Source organism: Dipodomys spectabilis, unplaced genomic scaffold (genome assembly GCF_019054845.1).
Source record: "Dipodomys spectabilis isolate Male_0828 unplaced genomic scaffold, ASM1905484v1 ptg000360l, whole genome shotgun sequence".
In the NCBI taxonomy this organism is placed as follows: Eukaryota; Metazoa; Chordata; class Mammalia; order Rodentia; family Heteromyidae; genus Dipodomys; species Dipodomys spectabilis.
Window position 1 is genome coordinate 369,800 of NW_024871037.1, and position 18,584 is coordinate 388,383.

At 42.6% G+C, this 18,584-nt stretch overlaps 1 protein-coding gene across 1 annotated transcript in view; it reads right to left on the reverse strand.

Moving 5' to 3' along the window:
- Positions 1 to 18,432, reverse strand: part of Kif15 (kinesin family member 15) — a 47,093-nt gene extending 28,661 nt beyond the window's left edge. Inside the window, exons 1-12 of the mRNA XM_042666090.1 lie at positions 18,368 to 18,432; positions 15,226 to 15,265; positions 14,168 to 14,351; positions 12,040 to 12,116; positions 10,439 to 10,476; positions 9,583 to 9,680; positions 8,012 to 8,191; positions 5,914 to 6,123; positions 3,106 to 3,231; positions 2,847 to 2,969; positions 949 to 1,072; positions 58 to 134 (exon numbers count right to left, since the gene is read on the reverse strand). Of these exons, the coding sequence (XP_042522024.1) occupies positions 58 to 134; positions 949 to 1,072; positions 2,847 to 2,969; positions 3,106 to 3,231; positions 5,914 to 6,123; positions 8,012 to 8,191; positions 9,583 to 9,680; positions 10,439 to 10,476; positions 12,040 to 12,116; positions 14,168 to 14,351; positions 15,226 to 15,265; positions 18,368 to 18,386 (1,296 nt within the window). The 5' untranslated portion in view covers positions 18,387 to 18,432. The remainder of the gene's footprint in view (positions 1 to 57; positions 135 to 948; positions 1,073 to 2,846; positions 2,970 to 3,105; positions 3,232 to 5,913; positions 6,124 to 8,011; positions 8,192 to 9,582; positions 9,681 to 10,438; positions 10,477 to 12,039; positions 12,117 to 14,167; positions 14,352 to 15,225; positions 15,266 to 18,367) is intronic.
- Positions 18,433 to 18,584: the final 152 nt, after the last annotated feature.

The following is an 18,584-nucleotide window of genomic DNA, read 5'->3' on the forward strand; positions in this document are numbered from 1 at the left end:
ACAATAAGAAATCTTAAAATTTTCCTCACTCGTCCTTATCCTAATGCAGATTCCTACCTTCTTTTCCTCTTCAGATTTCTTAAAGAACAACATTGCTTCCAGGAAATGCTCTAGGTAACTAGGCTTCTCTTGGTCTGTAATTGAACCAGTAAGAAAAAGAAGGAAAAGAGGGAAAAATGGCTTATTTTTCAAAACTTAAGAGATGAACGAAAAGGCAGTCTTTGATTAATGGCTCTCAATTACTGTTTTTTTGTTGTTGGTGTTTGTTGTTTTTTTTTTTTTTTGCCAGTCCTGGGGCTTGAACTCAGGGCCTAGGCACTGTCCCTGAGCTTCATTTGCTCAAGGCTAGCAATCTACCACTTGAGCCACAGTGCCACTTCCAGCTTTTTCTATTTGTGTGGTACTGAGGAATTGAACTCAGGGCTTCATGCATAGTAGGCAAGCATTCTATCAATGAGCCACATTTCCAGCCCCTGCTCTCAATGACTCTGAAAGAATTGGACTGTCAATGCTGGATCATGGTTTCAAATTAACCCATCAAACATATTAGTTATTCTTGGGGAAAAAAAAAACGCTATGTAGTTAACATACAGACTCCATATGGTAGACAGAATTAGGTCTTGGATCCTTTGAATAACATAAATCACTCCTATCCTATTTAGTGAATAAATGTAGATTGTAAACTGCAGTTGCTTAGAAGTAATATACATAAAATTCATTCATCTCTTAGTACTTCTTCCTGCTAAAAGGAGATAAAGTTGTTAGTCCTATCTCACAGGATGGAACACCTATGGCACCTGTATCTGAATATAACCACCATGTTCCTATACAAGTGAAATGAATGAAGAGAGTTGCGGAAAATTCTGGAAAGCCTTACTATATGCATTGTGTTCTATCTGTCATCAAGGGACTCTTATCAAGCAAGAAAGGAGACTGAGTTCATCCTACCTGTGGCAAGAAAGTTTTCTGGTTGGACCAGTCCAGAGGTAAACTGAGCCAAATGTTCTCTGAGCCTCTTCACCTCAGCTTGCAGCTGGCTCACGTTTCCTTGGGTGTCTTCATTCACCACTGCCTGTGTAAGAACCACAAAGCATTAAGACTACTTTTCCTCTCCACATGTTAACTAAATCTTTTGTCAATCACAGGGCTTAAACTCTGGGCCTGGGCGCTGTCCCTCAGCTTTTCAGCTCAAAGTGAGTACTCTACTACTTGAGCCACAGCACCATTTCCGGTTTTCTGGTGGTTAATTGGAGATGAGTCTCACAGACTTTCCTGCCAGGGCTGGCTTTGAACCATGATCCTCAGATCTCAGCCTCCAGAGTACCCAGGATTGCAGGCATGAGCCACGGTGCCCAGCTAAACTTTTTTTAAAATAGCACCCATTGTGAGGGATTGGATATGGCCTGGGCACCGTAGCTAAGCTCTTCAGCTCAAGGAGCATGTTTGAGCCACAGCGCAACTTCCAGTTTTCTGGTGGTTAACTGGAGATAAGAGTCACACAGACTTAGCCAGGAGTAGGTGGCTCATGTCTGTAATCTATTCAGGAGGCTGGGATCTGAGGATCGTGGTTCAAGGCCAGCCTGGGCAGGAACATCCATCCGGCCATGAAATTCTTATCTCCAATGAACCACCAGAAAACCAGAAGTGGCGCTGTGGCTCAAGTGGCAGAGCTCTCGCCTTGAACTGAAGACCTCAGGACCAGCAACTCAGGCCCAGAGTTCAAGACCCTCCATAGGGGAAAAAAAAAAAAAAGCTAATCATAAAACAAGTCCAAGATAGGTAGTATTTCCATGAGAGGACATATCAGGGGGACCTACCATGTATAGTGACAAGTGCAAAGCTCCCTGGGTCTGTTGTGTGTGTTAGAACACCTGTGACATCATTACACCTCAGTGATATCATAATTCATACTCTCAGTTGCAGTTCTATACTCTCTAAGCACTTGTTCTAAGTTCCAAGAGTCAGGGTCAGGAAGCTTTAGTGATATTTCCTTTTCATATAATTGCTAATAGCCACAAAGCTAGGGGGTCAAAATTCTGGAGGATACAGAGAGAGAGAGAGAGAGAGAGAGAGAGAGAGAGAGAAAGAGAGAGAGAATGTATGTGTGTGTGTATTGAGACTTGAACTTAGGGCCTAGGCACTGTCCCTTAGCTTTTTTGCTCAATGCTAAAGCTCAGCTTCCGGTTTTCAGGTGGTTCATTAGCGGTAAGAGTCTCATAGGTGATGGTGGCTCATGCCTGTAATTCTAGCTACTAAGGAACCTGAGATCTGATGATTGCTGTTCAAAGCCAGCCAGGGCAGGAGATCTATGAGACTTTTATCTCCAATTAACCACCAGAAGATCTGAAGTGACTCTGTGGCTCAAAGTGGTAGCGTGCTAGACTAGAGCAAAAAAAAGCACAGGTAGTAGACTGGGAAGTTGGCTCAATGGTAGAGTTCTTGCCTTGCATGCATGAGGCCCTGGGTTCGATTCCTCAGCACCACGTAAGCAGAAAAAGCTGGAAGTGGCACTGTGGCTCAAGTGGTTGAGCACTAGCTTTGAACTGAAGATAGCCCCCAGGTCCAGATTTCAGCCCCCACGAACGAACACACACACACACACACACACACACACACACACACACACACACACACACACACACTCTTTTTCTTTTTGGTCAGTCATGGGCTTGAGCTCAGGTGATGTTTGTCACTGTTATCAAATGACACTCACACCCCTACCATATACTTGCATATTGTTAAGATAAGCTTTTATAAAGAACATTATTACTGGGGGAATCACAAATATGAAATACTTAAAAGTTTAAGTATTTTTCTAACTTAGTAAAATATAGTCAGGTAATTACCTTGTTTTTAATCAGCTTGGCTCTTTGGGCAAAATTAAGTGTTGATAGTGTTTCTCCAAAGCACCTGGATCCAGGATGAACATTTGCAATTATGGCTGTTTTGGCATTACCACCTAGAGAATCCTGTTCGATAACATGAATGATACACATGTTAGGTGAGAAAGCACAGAACCTTTAAAGCAAACTAGTACAGCTCAAACTGTCCCACCATCGGTCTTAGCAATATTAAAGGAGACCCAACACCCAAGATGTCTGTTACCCGTAGTAAGAAGGTAAGTTTGGAGTCTCTGTAGCAAATGTGTCTCTGCTTTCCATTACCCACATCAACGAGAGCAGTGATCACTTGTCCCAGGCAACTCAGGGATCGGTTTATGTTACCTGCTTCCTAAAGCATCAGGGAAAAAAAAAGAGCAAAAACTCAGAGCAAGAAGTAGGGGTACACAGCTACAGTCTAAGCACTCAGGAGACGAAGGCATGAGGACTGAGAGTTTGAGGCTGGCTTGAGCTACACAGTAAGATCCAGGCCAGCCAAGGTCGCATACAAGACCCTGTCTCAAAAACAAAACAAAGGCACTGGTAGCTCATGCCTGTAATCCTAGCTCTACTCAGGATGCTAGGAGCTGATGATTGCAATTCAAAGCCAGACTGGACAGGAAAATCTATAAGACTCATTTCCAGTAAACTACTCAGAAAAAGCCAGAAGTGGTACTGTGTCTCAAGTGGTAGAACACTAGTCTGGAGCACAAAGCATCTCAAGGACAGCGCCAAGGCACAATGGTTACTATTTTGTGTTTTGGCCTAAAATAGTCTTAGTAAGTTGACCATTAGAGACAGAAAGTAACACATGGGCACTGTTAAAGACAAGTGAATTTCAGTTAAAAGAATGTTCAACTTTTCCTGTTTGATATACACAGTAACTTTAGAAAAGTACAAAAGCAATAAACTGCTATCTGTACTTCAAAAATGCTTTTTTTTGGCTTGCCAGTCCTGGGGCTTGAACTCAGGGCATGGGTGCTATCCCTGATCTTCTTTTTCTGCTCAAGGTTAACACTCTACCACTTGAGCCACAGCACCACTGTTAGCTTTTTCTATTTATGTGACACTGAGGAATGGAACCCAGGGCTTCACACATGCTAGGCAAGCAGTGTACCACTAAGCCACATTCCCAGCCCTGTACTTCAACTTATGAATTTTGATATTTTCCCAAGCTGCTGAAATCACTTACGATGATGGGCAGTCCTGAGAGCAAGAGGGAAACACTTATTCTATTATTACCTGCTAAGCAAGGACTAAATATGTAAAGTCATTTTTAAAATTTTTGAACCTGGGGCTTAAACTCTGGGACTGGGCACCTTCCTTGAGCTTTTATGTTCAAGGATAGGACTCTACCAGTTGAGCCATAGCTCCACTTCCAGCTTGTCATGGTTAACTGAAGCCAACCTGGGCTAGCTTCAAAACTGCAATTATCAGATCTCAGCCTCCTGAGTAGCTAAGATTACAGATGTGAGCCACCGGTACCTGGCTTGAAAGGTATTTTTGATTTAGGAGATTTTGAATCTACAATAGGTTTAGGAACATAACCATACTATGGATCCATGGAAAACTGTGTGAACAAGTTGTTAGGCTCCAAATATATAGATATGGATATATATCCATATCCATATATAAATATGGATATATATCTATAGCTACATATATACTCATATATTAACATATAGACATATATTGATATATATCTATATCAACATATAGATACATATATTGCTAATACCAATAGAAACAATGAATGTCAGGTTACCTGAGATTGCCTGAGAATCCATGAGACTCAAATCTCACTTTTTTTTTTGGCCAGTCTTGGAGCTTTTAGCTCAGGGTCTGGGCATTGTTCCTGAGCTTCTTTTGCTTGAGGCTACCATTCTACTACTTGAGCCACAGCACCACTTCCAGCTTTTTCAGCTTATGTGGTACTGAGGAATTGAATCCAGGGCTTCAGGCATGCTAGGCAATCACTTTACCACTAAGCCACATTCCCAGCCCCTCAAATCTCACTTTAAATAGAAAAGGTGTATCTGTAATTCTGACGTCTAATGATGTGTATCTTAAAATATAGAATTCCTATGTACTTTAATGACAATTCACATTCAATACCTGTATTCTTACTGGTAATACATATGACATAGAAGGTTAATAACTAAAACTGAAGATGAGATCTCAACAGCTTAATAACTTAAATGTGAGGTCTGAAACCATAAAATTCCTGTAGGGAATATGTCGGAAATGATCTGTACAACTTGGAGGGGGTTTGGAGGAGGAAAGTAGAAGAAAAATGAGGAAAGGGATAACAAGTTTGACAAGAAATGTTCTTATTACCTTACTTATGTAACCTTGACAATAAAAAAATAAATAAAAAATTCCTATAGGGAAACAGATAAATACTCCTTAACACTGACATGAGTGATCTTTTGTAAACAAAGGCAATAATGACTCAAAACACAGGTAACCTTAACAACAAATGGAAATACTTTCTGTACAGCAAAGGAAACAAAGGGAAAGGCCACCTATCAGAGAGAAAGTATTTACAAAACATTTATCTAGGGGCTGAGAATGTAGCTTAGTGGTAGAGTGCTTGCCTAGCATTCATGAAGCCTTGGGTTCGATTCCTCAGTACCACATAAACACAAAAAGCTGGAAGTGGCGCTGTGCCTCAAGTGATAGAGTGCTACCCTTGAGCAAAAAACAACAACAACAAAAAAAAACAGCCCAGGGACAGTTCGTAGGTCGATTTCAAGCCTCAGGACTAGCAAAAAAACAAAGAAAACATTTATCTAGTAAACTTTTGTGTGTGTGTGCTGGTCCCTGGTGTTTGAACTCAGGGCCTGAACACATTCCCTTAGCTTTTTCACTCAAGACTGGCGCTCTACCACTTGAGCCACAGCTTCACTTTTGGCTTTTTGGTGATTAATCTGTGATAAGTGTCTCATAGACTTTCCTGCCTGGGCTGATTTCAAACTGCAATGCTCAGTCTCTTGAGTAGCCACAGGCACCTGACTCATAATTTCATCCTTACCTTTAACCTCATCCCTTCTGCATGAGTATCTTTTTGCCTTTCAGATCCTGCTAAATCCACCAGATTTAGTAAGGAGGTCCGTATGTTCACGGTCTCATTACTCTTCTCCATTGACTCTATGGTGATGGTAAAGACTGCATGAGACCTAGAGGACTCTCTGTTCATTGATGTAGATGCAACACGTCTGTTCCTCCATCCTCCAGACAATACCTGGGTCAAAGGAGCCACACAGGTACACTTAAGACAACTGAATCACAAAGTAAGCACCTTACAAGTGCTCGTTCTAACAAGAATAGTCTAACAGTTAATGTTCTACTTTTGTGTGTATGTAGGTCATAAAACTTGAACTTCAAACTTCATAATCTCACTTAGTCTGTTGTGCTCAAGGCTGTCACTTGAGCCACAGAGTCACTCTGGCTTTGTGCTAGTTAACTGAAGATAAAGGTCCCACAGACTTTCCTACCCCGGCTGGCTTCAAGCCACGATCCTCAGATCTTAGCCTCCTGAGCAGCTAGGACAGTAGGTATGACCTATCAAGAGCTCTGTCAGTGGGTTTGTCTACCCTGAGCTGAAAATTCAGAAGCTGGCTTTTAGTGCCACCACAAGCAAGCAGAGGTAGAAAAAGAACAGCCACCTGGTAAAAGGTTACCATACCCAGGATCTCCTAAAATAAGGAGCTCCATGGGGAAAATCAACAGAAACATGCATGCTAATTCAATCATGAATAGTCAAACACATTTTATTTAGTTTTTATTTTCGTTTTTTTGCTCAAGGCTAGTATCTTACCACTTGAGCCACAGCGCCACTTCTAGCTTCTTCTGCTTAGGTGGTACTGCGGACTGGAACCCATAGCTTCATGCGTGCTAGGCAAGCACTCTACCTCTAAACCACATTCCAGCCCATAATTTTTTTTTTTTAATTTAACAACGGAACAGTGGAGGGCTGGGAATATGATTTAGTGGTAGAGTGTTTGCCTAGCATGCATGAAGCCCTAGGTTCAATTCCTCAGTACCACCTAAACAGAAGCTGGAGGTGGCACTAGACAGCACCCAGGCCCAGAGATCAAGCTCCACGACCGACAGACAGACAGACAGACAGACAGACACACACACACACACACACACACACTCTCTCTCTCTCACATGCACACACACACACATACACACACATACATACTCTCTCTCTCTTTCTCTCTCTCACACAAAGGAACAATGGACTAGGAGGAAAGAGAAGACAAGGGTGGTTCACAAACCCAGAAGCACTCCACATTGCAGGGTAATTTATTTTAGGAGTATCTGATAAGAGGGAATAATAAGCCAGGCGCTGGTGGCTCACACCTGTCATCCTAGCTACTCAGGAGGCTGAGATCTGAGTATCACGGTTCGAAGGCAGCCCAGGAAGGAAAGCCTGTGAAACTCTTACCTCCAATAAACTACTTAGAAAAAGCCAGAAGTGGTGCTTTAGCTCAAGTGGTAGAGTGCTGGCCTTGAGCAAAAGGAGCTTAGGGACAGTACCCAGCCCCAGAGTTCAAGCCCCAGGCCTGGGGGATAATAACACCCAAACACTACAGTATCAAATAACCCTAAGTTCCTTTTTTGGTGGGAGAGAAGTCAGAGAGAGTATCTTACTATATAGCCAAGAAGAGTACCCTTGAACTCACAATCCTTTTACTTCATTCTCTTGAAAGCTGAGATTACAGGCAAGCACTACCATGCCTGGCCAAAGTTTTTTTGTTTTTTGTTTTGTCGATCATGGGGCTTGAACTCTGGGCCTGAGCACTGTCCCTCAGCTCTTCAGCTCAAGGCGAGTGCTCTACTGAGCTACAGTGGTTTATTTATACATCTGGTGGTTTATTGGAGATAAGAGTCTCATGGACTTTCCTGCCCAGGCTGGCTTTGAACTGCGATCCTCAGATCTCCGCCTCCTGAGTAGAATAGGATTACAGGCGTGAGCCACCAGCACCCAGCATGGCCAAAGTTTTATATTAACTAAGTTACTGACCATGAACATTTTGTGATATGACTTTATTAGTCCTGAGACTGAGATGCAATCACACGCTTGTTTATTGCCTATGTATCAAACCAACAGTGCGCGATACCTGATAGGCTTCGGCAGCTGAGGTCACCACCTGCTCAGATGCACCCACAACAAAGACACCTTTCTTGATGTGCTCCCTCAAGTACAGGCCAGCTGCAGCAGAGTCCAGCAGGTCGTAGATCTGTTCATTGTAGACTTCGATGAAGGAACACTTACAAAGGAAACTCTTCCCATCTCCAGCCTGTGGAGGACAAGCCTTACTTAGATGCATTATGTTTACATGTTCACCCCCAGCTTTCACCAGCACTCATTTTCACAAGTTGTTAATTCCCCATAATAGGTTCCTTAAATACAAAATAAAGTGCCTAAAAAAATCCACATCACTAGTCTCACCTTTCAGAACACCGAACTGTGCTCCTTTGATTTCTAGATGTTTCCAGAGGTGCCAAAGACCACCATAATTTGATGACTGTAACTGCATTCTTTTTGTTTGGTTTGGGGCGGCTCCTGGGGCTTGAACTCAGGGCCTCGGTGCTGTCCTTTAGCCTTTTTGCTCAAGGCTTCGCACTCTTACCACTTGAGTTACATCTCTAATTCTAGTTTTTTGGTAGGTAATTGAAGGCATGCATTTTCCTGCCCAGGTTAGTTCTGACAGTGATCCACAGAACTCAGTCTCTTCACTAGCTAGGATTATAGGTGTGAACCCCTGGAACCAGGCAGACACTGGGCTTTTAAATGCATGGTGCTGAACTTAATCATTTCACTTACAAGTAATTTGTACGTCTTAACTGCAATGTTAGAAACAATATTATATATCAGTTGCCCTGATATATAAGGAATAAAACATAAACACTAAGGGTTAGTAAGCCTGGAATTCTCAAAGCTAACAAGAAAATACAATCACTAGAACACCTCAAGCTGTGAACCAGAGAGAAAGGGAAGAGCACATTGCAGGTTTTAGGGCCATAGCACACACACAGCCTGATCATGGTGAGTGGAAGGAAGCAAGGATGGAGTCCATCACTACAGGACATCAGGTGACACCCATGATCACCTGTGAGCTGAGATACTGGTAGATGATGGGTACTGGTAGATGGGATGTGGCATATTAGAGTTTCTCTTTTTTTGGGTTGAGATTTTCTTTACACTTTGTATCTTGTAAAATCTTTTGAGAAGCAGTACTGTTCTTTTTTGTAAGCAAGCACACCAGTTAAAGGGTGATGCATGCTTTATAACCTAAAACCTCAAATTGAAAACTCTCAACGTTTTTATTTTTTTGTCGGTTGTGGGACCTGAACTCTGGGCCTGGATGCTGTCCCTCAGCTCTTCAGCTGTAGACTAGCGCTCTATCACTTGAGCCTCAGACCCACTTCCGGCTTTTTCTGCTTATTTGGTGCTGAGGAATCGAACTGAGGGCCTCATGCATGCAAGGCAAGCACTCTACCACTGAGCCACCTGCCCAGTCCCTAGAGTTTTAACTTTATCTTGGGAACTGACAGGACATTTATACCACACTAGCCTATCTATCTACTTTTCAGATTCATGAAAGATCATGCTCATGAGATAACTTTATTACTAGCTAATGAACTCAAAACGACATTTCACGGAACAATTTTGTTTGTACATTCTTACCTTCTCTTTCTCACGATCAATTAAGGAAAACAAATATTCAAAACTTCGGGGGATTAGTCCTCTCAAGTTATGAGAAAAATTATCAGATTCAGATGGTCCTAAAAAGAAAAAAAGAAGGTAAAGATAATAAGAAGCCTTTTGATTTTTATTCTAACCCAATGGCAACACTGAAAGCCAATTTGTAAATAAGATAACATATTGTACTATGTTCTACTTGTTCTTCAAACAAGTTGTATTTAAGCTTGTGAAGATAGAGTAAGAAAACCTGCCTGTCATGGGTCTGCGTCAATGGCCCACAGAAGCCATCAAGCAGTATTTTAAAATAGCTATTGTTGGATGAGAAAACAACAACTTCAACAACAACAAAAAACCCATAGGTACTAGGTTAAGTTTTACAGGAAGGCATAGTAAAGGAAATAAACTAGTACAAACAGCAATAGGAGCTTAATGCAGAGAAGCCAGAAACAGAAGAATGGCTATAGTACAATTTCATATGTGGAAGTACAAAGCCAAACCAACCTAATTAATGACAATAGGGGATGAAGCAGTAGTAGGAGTTATTACCAAGAATCTTGATCTTGACAGAGAGTTTACAGAGATATACTCATATATGAAAATCTACTAAACCCCACTAAAAAAAAAACTGGTCTGTGCTAAGGACTGAGTAGGAGCCACTGCTACAAGCATGATTAACCAATGGATTTGCTATCCAGAATCTCAATATATGGCAGAAGCCTGGGGAGCACTGTTACTTAAATTTAGTCAACATCACATTTAAAATGTCTTCCACAAAATGTTCCCCTGCTGTCATCACAGAAAAAAATACAATAAGCCACAAACATTCACCTTTACTTACCCATCATAGTAAAAGTCTTCCCTGAGCCAGTCTGCCCACTGTAAAAAACAATGTGCTATTTAGTATTTTGACACACAAAAAAGAAAAATTGGAAAAAAAAAAAAAACCCTCCTACCTTCTCTAGTTCAATATGGGCTACAAGTGCATAAAATGTCTCCGCAAAAACTTATTTTCTCTTTTATAATTTTTTTTTTTTTGTCAGTTGTGGGGCTTGAACTCAGAGCTTGGGTCCTGTCCCTGAGCCTCTTTGTGCTCAAGGCTAGCATTCTAACACTTGAGCCACAGTGCCACTTACAGTTATTGAGTGGTTACACTGGAGATAAGTCTCATGGGAACTTTTCTGCCTGGGCTGGCTTCAAACCACAATCCTCAAATCTCAGCTTCCTGAGTAGCTAGGATTACAGGTGTGAGCCACTGGTACCTGGCTCTCTTTTAGAATTCTATGAGGTGAAAAAGGAATGATCTATTTTTTTTTCTTCCAGTACCATAACCAAGAGTTAAGTACAGACAAGTGCTTCAATATAATAAAAACATGGCCATCAGAATTTTCTTTTGCAAAAAGTGGACAGTATCTTTATACTGGTCTGTACTAGGCCTATACCTTAATTTTATATCAGACAATAAATACAAGCTTTCCTTCAGTTCTCAGCTCAGGGAGGCTAGGTGCTGGTGGCTCTGTGCCTATAACTTGAGCTAATAAGGAGGCTGAAATCTGAGGATTGCAACTCAAAGCCTGCATGGCAAGAAAGGCTGTGAGACTCTTTGTCGGTTGTGGAACTTGAACTCAGGGCCTAGGCGCTGTCCCTGAGCTCTTTTGCTCAAAGCTTGTGTTCTACCACTTGAGCTAAAGTGCCACTTCCCGTTTTATAGTGGCTAATTGAAGATAAGGAAAGTCCGTGAACCACTAGAAAACCAGAAGTGGTGCTGTAGCTCACAGTGATAGAGCACTGACTTTGAGCAAAAGAGCTCAGGGGACAGTGTCCAGACCCTGAGTTCAATACCCATGACTGACAAAAAAAAGAAAAAAGAAAAAAAAAAAAGAGCTGGGGAGAGTGTCTCACATGTTGGTGCTCACTCCTCTCGCACATGGTACAGTGCTTCCTTAGCAAGGCCAGAGCTGAGTTCAAACCCCAGAATTATTTTAAAAAAAAAAAAGAAGAAATTCTTACAGATTTAAATTTTTTTAAAATAAGATCTTATCTCCTTACATTATTCCACTTAAAAAGAAATCAGAGTAACAAAAACAAACAACAAAAGTTATATGTCACAGTAGATAGCAACTGAGTTTTCAAATGACTCAGATGCATAGCAAAAATATCAAATTCTAAATTTACTTTTTGAAAAATCTGGGGAAAAAAATAGTCTACTTGCTTATGTCCTAGTAACACAGAGTAACAGATTTTCCTGTTCAGGTTCCAGGGAGGAAAACAGCCCTGATTTTAGCTTAGAAAGACCCATATGTTGACTTTCTACCTTACAGAATTGTAGGATTATGTGTCTATATTGCTTTAAGCCACTACATTTGGTATAATTCATTAAAAACACAATAGGAAATTAATACAAGTGCTCACTCCTATACCATGAACACAGTGGACACTTACTATGCAAAAATGGTGCCGTTATAACCACACATGCACGACTCCACAATGCTTTTAGCCACAGTTGAGAACACCGACTCCTACAAATGTAAGCACCCAACATGTTCACATTTCAGAAAAAAGAAATACAATTTTTTAAAAAATGAGAGTGCTTAGACCTACTTGACAACATAAAGATTACATTGACTATAGAATAATGGCTAAAATATCTAAGATGCTAGAACTTCAACTAATGATAGGTGAGTTGTTACTCCTGTAGTTCTAGCTACTCAAGAAGTTGAGATCTGAGGATCCTGGGTTGAAGACAGCAGAGGCAGCAAAGTCCATGAGACCCTTATCTCCACTTAACCATCAAAAGGGAAGTAGAGTTGTGGTTTAAATGTAGAGTGGCAGCCTTGAGTGAAATAGCTAAGGGACAGCATTCAGGCTGTTCAAGTCCCAAGAGCAGCACTCTCGCATTGCATGCATGCACGCAAGCATGCGCACACACGCACGCACACGCGCGCACGTACACATGCACACGCACACACGCACACGTAGCTCCATTTATCTTCTGTAGATTTATATGGCCATTTATTGTTTTGGACCATCAAGATGAGGTGCAGGTTAGGAACCAGACCATATGTAACATCTAATCAAGCTAACTTAGTAACATTGTTTAAATGTTTTATTTCTACTTGCCAGTAGTGAACTAGACACTTTTTTTTTTTTTTTTTTTAAAAGAGGTTTGGGAATGTGGTTAGTGGTAGAGTGCTTGTTTAACATGCATGAAGCTGTGGGTTCGATTCCTCAGTACCACATAAACAGAAAAAGCTGGAAGTTGCACTGTGCTTCTTCAGGTGGTATAATGCTACCCTTGAGAAAAAGAAGCTCAGGCCCAGGCCCTGAGTTCAAGCCTCAGGACTGGCAGAGAGAGAGAGAGAGAGAGAGAGAGAGAGAGAGAGAGAGAGTGGGGGGGAGGAGGTAAAGAGAAAGAAGGAGGGAGGGAGGGAGGGAGGGAGGGAGGGAGGGAGGGAGGGAGGGAGATCTTGCCAAAAAGGTTCATGTGCATGAACAAGAGAATATTCCAGCTGGGCATCAGTGGCTCATGCCTGTAAACCTAGCTACTAAGGCAGCTGGGATCTGAAGATAATGGTTCAAAGCCAATGTGGGTAGAAAAGTCCCAATTAACTTATTGTCTTATTGTTTAACATATATATAATATATATTTAACTTATTGTTAACTTAGTATCTCCAATTAACCACTAAAAAACTGGGAGTGGAGGTGTGGCTCAAAGTAGTAGAGCCTTGAACAAAAGACTCAGGGACAGTGCCCAGGCCGAGTTCAAGCTCCACAATCAACAAAAAATAAAAGAGAATATTCCAGACCAATGATGTCCAGTACAGTGGTCATTAGCTACTATGCAGCTATTTAAATTTAAATTAAACTTAGTTCAGACATACTACCCACAATAGAGGGAGACATACCCATTTGTACAGACTTTAAATTTTATATAATATTAACTTAAAATTAAGTAGCAAAAGGTTAATGTAACAGACAGCTCAGACATAAAACACATCCAAATTACCAAAAGTTGTATGAGATAGCACTAAGTTTCAATTATATTGACCTCAATTAGAAGAGTAGTTATTGGCAATAATACTAAATCCATTAACTAGGCCATGAACTGTACTTATCACTTATCAAGTGTCTCTAAAGAGTATATATCCAGCCAAGTGCCAGTGGCTCATGCCTCCAAACTATGGTTGGCAATTCAAAGCCAACCCAGGCAGCAAAGTCCATGAGACACTTATCTCCAATTAATCTGCAAAAAGCCAGAAGTAGAGCTGTGGCTCAAGTAGTAGAGTATTAGCAGAAAAACCTCACCACAGTGCTCAGGCCCTGAGTTCAAGCCCCAGACTGCCACCATTCACCTCCATCTCTGAGGTGAGGAGGAATAAAATGGGCAAGGGTCATTCTGGTATAGTTCGATGATTTAAAGAACAAAATTAACAAAATTAGATTTGAAATATTCATGGAATGTTTGTGATTGAGATCTCCCAAACTAAACCAGCCAGAAATGAAATCCTTACAAATCACCATGCCTTCCACTCTCCAAGAAGAAAATGTCAAGTTTCTAGTCATCATTACCTGAGTGGTGTTCATGTCCGCAACATAATCGAACATAAAGGTCTTGGGCTCTGGGTTAGAATGTAGCCGCAGAGTAGTGGACGAGAGCACAGACAAGCACAAGTTCTGTTCTCCATCAGCAAATCTCCCGCCTTCTGCCGGTGGACGAATCCGCACAAAAACTTTGATGGCATCACCTTCATGACTAAAGACAACAAGTAAAAGTAACAGCAGAAAGTGGGGGTGTGGCTCAAGTGGCAGACCTTCACTGAAAAACCAAGTGGGAGCACAAGGCCCAGTACTATCACCAACACAAACCAACAACAAATGACAACTGAAAAACACAAACAAGCAGGCCAATCCAAAGGAAAAAAATAACAAAGCTAATTGTACAAAGGAAAACTAAGCTGGGTACTTGTGGCTCACATCTGTTATCCTAGCTACTTAGGAGGCTGAGATTTCAGAAGCACAGTTCCAAGCCAGCCCAGGCAGGAAAGTCTATGAGACACTTTATCTCCAATTAATCACAGAAAAAGCCCGAAGTGATACCATGGCTCAAGTGGTAGAATGCTGCTGGCCTTGAGCAAAAGCTGAGGCAAAGTGCCCAAGCCCCGAGTTCAAAGCCCAGGACCAGAAAAAAACAACAACTAACTAAATGGGTCTGAGTCTTGTGTTGTCTATAATGTTTTATAATGTTTCTGCCAATAAGCATGAGATCTATCCCAACTTAACTTTTTTGCTTCAAATCACCCCAACCTTTTCTTGATGTTGATTTACTGCCTGATAGGTACATTCATGTGCTTTTCCAAAAATAAATTCAAAGACAGTTCATTTCAAAGAACTCCAAAAGCTATTTGTCCCTTATTTCCTTCTAATAATAATAAAGTAAGTACCTCAACAGGATAATTATACAATTTATAGGAGGGAGGAAAGGTAACTCATTTTCCCCATACATCTCCACTAGTTAAGGACAAGCTAAATTTTGAAGCAGGTGTCCCATTATGTTAAACAGTTCTTTTAGAAATACCACATCACCAATTCTTTGGGGCTGGACAAGATTTTTTTTCTTATTTTCTTACCTTGGCTGGTCAGACTGAGTTGTCAAATTTCGAAAATTAGCTAAAAGGAAAAAAAGATAAAAAGTCAGAAAAGGGGATTAGTATTGCATAAATCTCCTTGACCTATAACACGTTGCTCAGGTGCTGCTTGGGCCGATTCTATTGCCCAGACTCCTCAATCCACAGTGTTATGCCCAGCCCAGCACCATCTTGTCCATTTTATCCCTGTGTACTTTCTTGGTACTGATGATATTTGGTTTCATGACTATATATTTTACACACACACACACAGAAATGATCCCCAAATTTAACATTCCCACTAGTCTATCCTCCTCAAACTCAGACTCTTACACACTTGACCATTATAATACTGCCAATGGATAATATCAAACCTGATTCCCAGACCAAATTCCTGATCCTCTCTGCCTACCCAAAAGTGTTACTTCAAGTCAGTAAATGACAACTCATCTTTCCATTGGCACAGGCCAAAAACCACAGTCATCACTAACCCCGTTTTGTTTTGTTTTGTTGGTCAGATGTGGGACCTGGGTGCTGTCCCTCAGCTCTTCAGCTCAAGGACACTTTAGTACTTGAGTCACAGCACCATTTCCAGTTTTCTGGTGGTTAATTGGAGATAAGAGCCTCACGGACTTTCCTGCCTGGGCTGCCTTTAAACTTGATCCTCTGATCTCAGCCTCCTGAATAGCTAGGATTACAGGTGTGAACCATTAGCACACGACACCCAACCCCATGCTTGCTCACACTTCATTCCAATTTATGTTGGTAAGAATAAGGTAAAAAAATTATGAGCTGGGTGCCGGTGGCTCATGCCTGTAATCCTAGCTACTCAGGAAGTTGAGATCTGAGGATCATGGTTCCAAGCCAGGCAGAGCAGAAAAGTCCCTGTGAGACTCTGATCTCCAATTAGCCACTCAAAAACCAGAAGTGGTACTGTGGCTCAAGTGGTAGAACACTAGCACAAAGAGGCTCCAGGACAGCACCCAGGCCCTGAGTTCAAGCCCCACAACTGACAACAACAATAATAATAAGGTAAAATTTTGAAAGCTTGCCTGGCGCCTGTAATCCTACTCAGGAGGCTAAGATGTGAGGATTTGAAGCTCAAGAACTGGCAAGCACAGGCATACACACAGAGTTCAGTTTCTTCAACCACAGGCCTGCCCTCATTCCATTAACAGACATCCCATCCAATAAGTTCATAAAATAGATGCAATGTAAGAGGTGCTAGATATACACAAAAGCAGCAAATGACTAAGAATCTAGTGAAAATGGAGAGGCTTAGAACAAGCACAAATGGAGGAAAGAAAAAAAGGGGGGGGGGGGCGGAGATTTCAGGACAGATGTCCTTGAGTTTAGAACCTATTGTGAAAATACTGTAGTCCTCTCCCTTGTCTGCCACCTCTCTTTCCATGTTATCACCTATCAGCAGGAATCCAAAAGTACTAAACTTTTAAATGGAAAAATGGTTTAACAACTTATTCAGTTTTAAATGCTGAGTAGCAAGATGCCATTGTGCTCCCCAAAACCTGGGGACAAATTCGTGTGGTACACACAACCTTTCCAATAGTCACTAAATAGCCAGCCTTGTCAATTGTCAAATCAACTAACAGTAGGACAACTAACAGATTGTCACAAGCAAGCAGAATCAAGTATCCTTCTGTTCAGATAACCTTGTTGGCACTGATTGCCTGTATCATTCATCTCATCTGGGACAACCATAAAAGGATAAGTACAACACAGTATAATAGTGTGACAAATATACATCGACAAAATGATGATTACAAAACATCTCAACCTCAGAAGCAAAGTCCTTGAGACTCTGATCTAGAATTAAGCACAAAAAAAGGGAAGGAAGGAAGGAGGGAAGGAAGGAAGGAGGGAAGGAAGGAAGGGAAGAAGGGAGGGAGGGAGGGGAGAAGGGAAGGAAGGGAAAGAAGGAAGGGAAGGAAGGAAGGGAAGGAAGGAAGGAAAAAAGGCCAAAAGTGGTGCTGTGGCTCAAGTGGTAGAGCACCAGTGTGAGTGGAAAAAACGAAGGGACAGATCCCTGAGTTCAAACCCAGGAACTGCACACCACACACACACACACACACACACACACACACACACCATTTTCTTTTGACATTATTGTGCATCTCTAGCATAAACTTAATCATAGATTTAAAAAAAAATTAAAACAGTATCTATAGATTGTGTACTAAGGTATATTCAAGTAAGGGTTTGGATAAGGGGGAGGGTTGTGACTGGAGGGGCAAGTGTGTATGTGTTTATGGGGGGAGGGAGGGGGAAAGAGAGAGAGAAATCTGTAAATTCACCATCTGAGAAAGAGGAATCTTCCTTTTAAGAACATCACTCGTCGTAAAAAAAAAAAAAAAAAAAAAAGGTAAGAAATGTGGAAACACATATTAGGTGGCGGTGACACGGGCCGATAGGAAGGCAATAACGGTAAAAAGAAGGCTAAGTAAGAGCTCAGGGGCTGGTGGCTCAACACCTGTCATTACACTGCTCAGAAAACAGATCCGGGGATCGCGATCCGCAGCCCGCCAGCCAGCCAGCCCTGGGGCAGGAACAGGAGTTCGTTGACACTCTTCTCTCTCATAAACATCTCAGGAAAAGGAAGAGGGAATTGAAGCTGGGTTCAAGGAGTAGAACGCCAAGTAAAGCTTTCGGGGACAGTTTGCCCACAGGCCCGGAGGGGTTCAAACCCCAGGATCGGCACCGTCAACACACAATCGAATGAACGCAGCAGAGATGCAACCCTCCTGGGGTGAGACCCGGATAGAGAAAACACCTCAAGACTAAGAGTTGGGAAGGGGGGGGGGTTCCCTCGGGATTGCGGTGGGGTGCTCGGGGGGAAGACACGCGAGGCTCGGGGTCTCCGGCCCTACCGCTCCCCGGACCGGGTTTGAGACACCCCCGCGAAGGACAAGGGATCGAACGAGCTGCCTCCTTCCCTCAGCGTCGCTGTCAGGGGAAGAGGCCGGGGCGGACGCCGGGCCCGGGCCGGCGGCGTCGGTCACCTCAGGGTGGGATGAACGCCGCGGGCCTCCGTCCTCCCAAGGCCTCCGCTCCCCACCCCGCATCGCCACTCCCACCGCCACCCCACATGCGGGGACCGGGGCCCGCCAACCCGCGGCTCGTGACTTACTTCTGCAGACCGACGCCATAGCAACCCACGGGGGTCCCGGAGTGGAGACGAAAATGAGGACACACACACACCCGCCTGAGAGGAAGCGCCCGGCCGCCACGCGCGACGCGGGCCAAGGGGGAGGGCGGGCGGGCGGGGCGGGCGGGGGCAGGCGGGCGAGGAGAGAGAGGTTCGACGCTCTCCGTTCGCGCTCGCAAGATGGCCGTCGATTTGAATC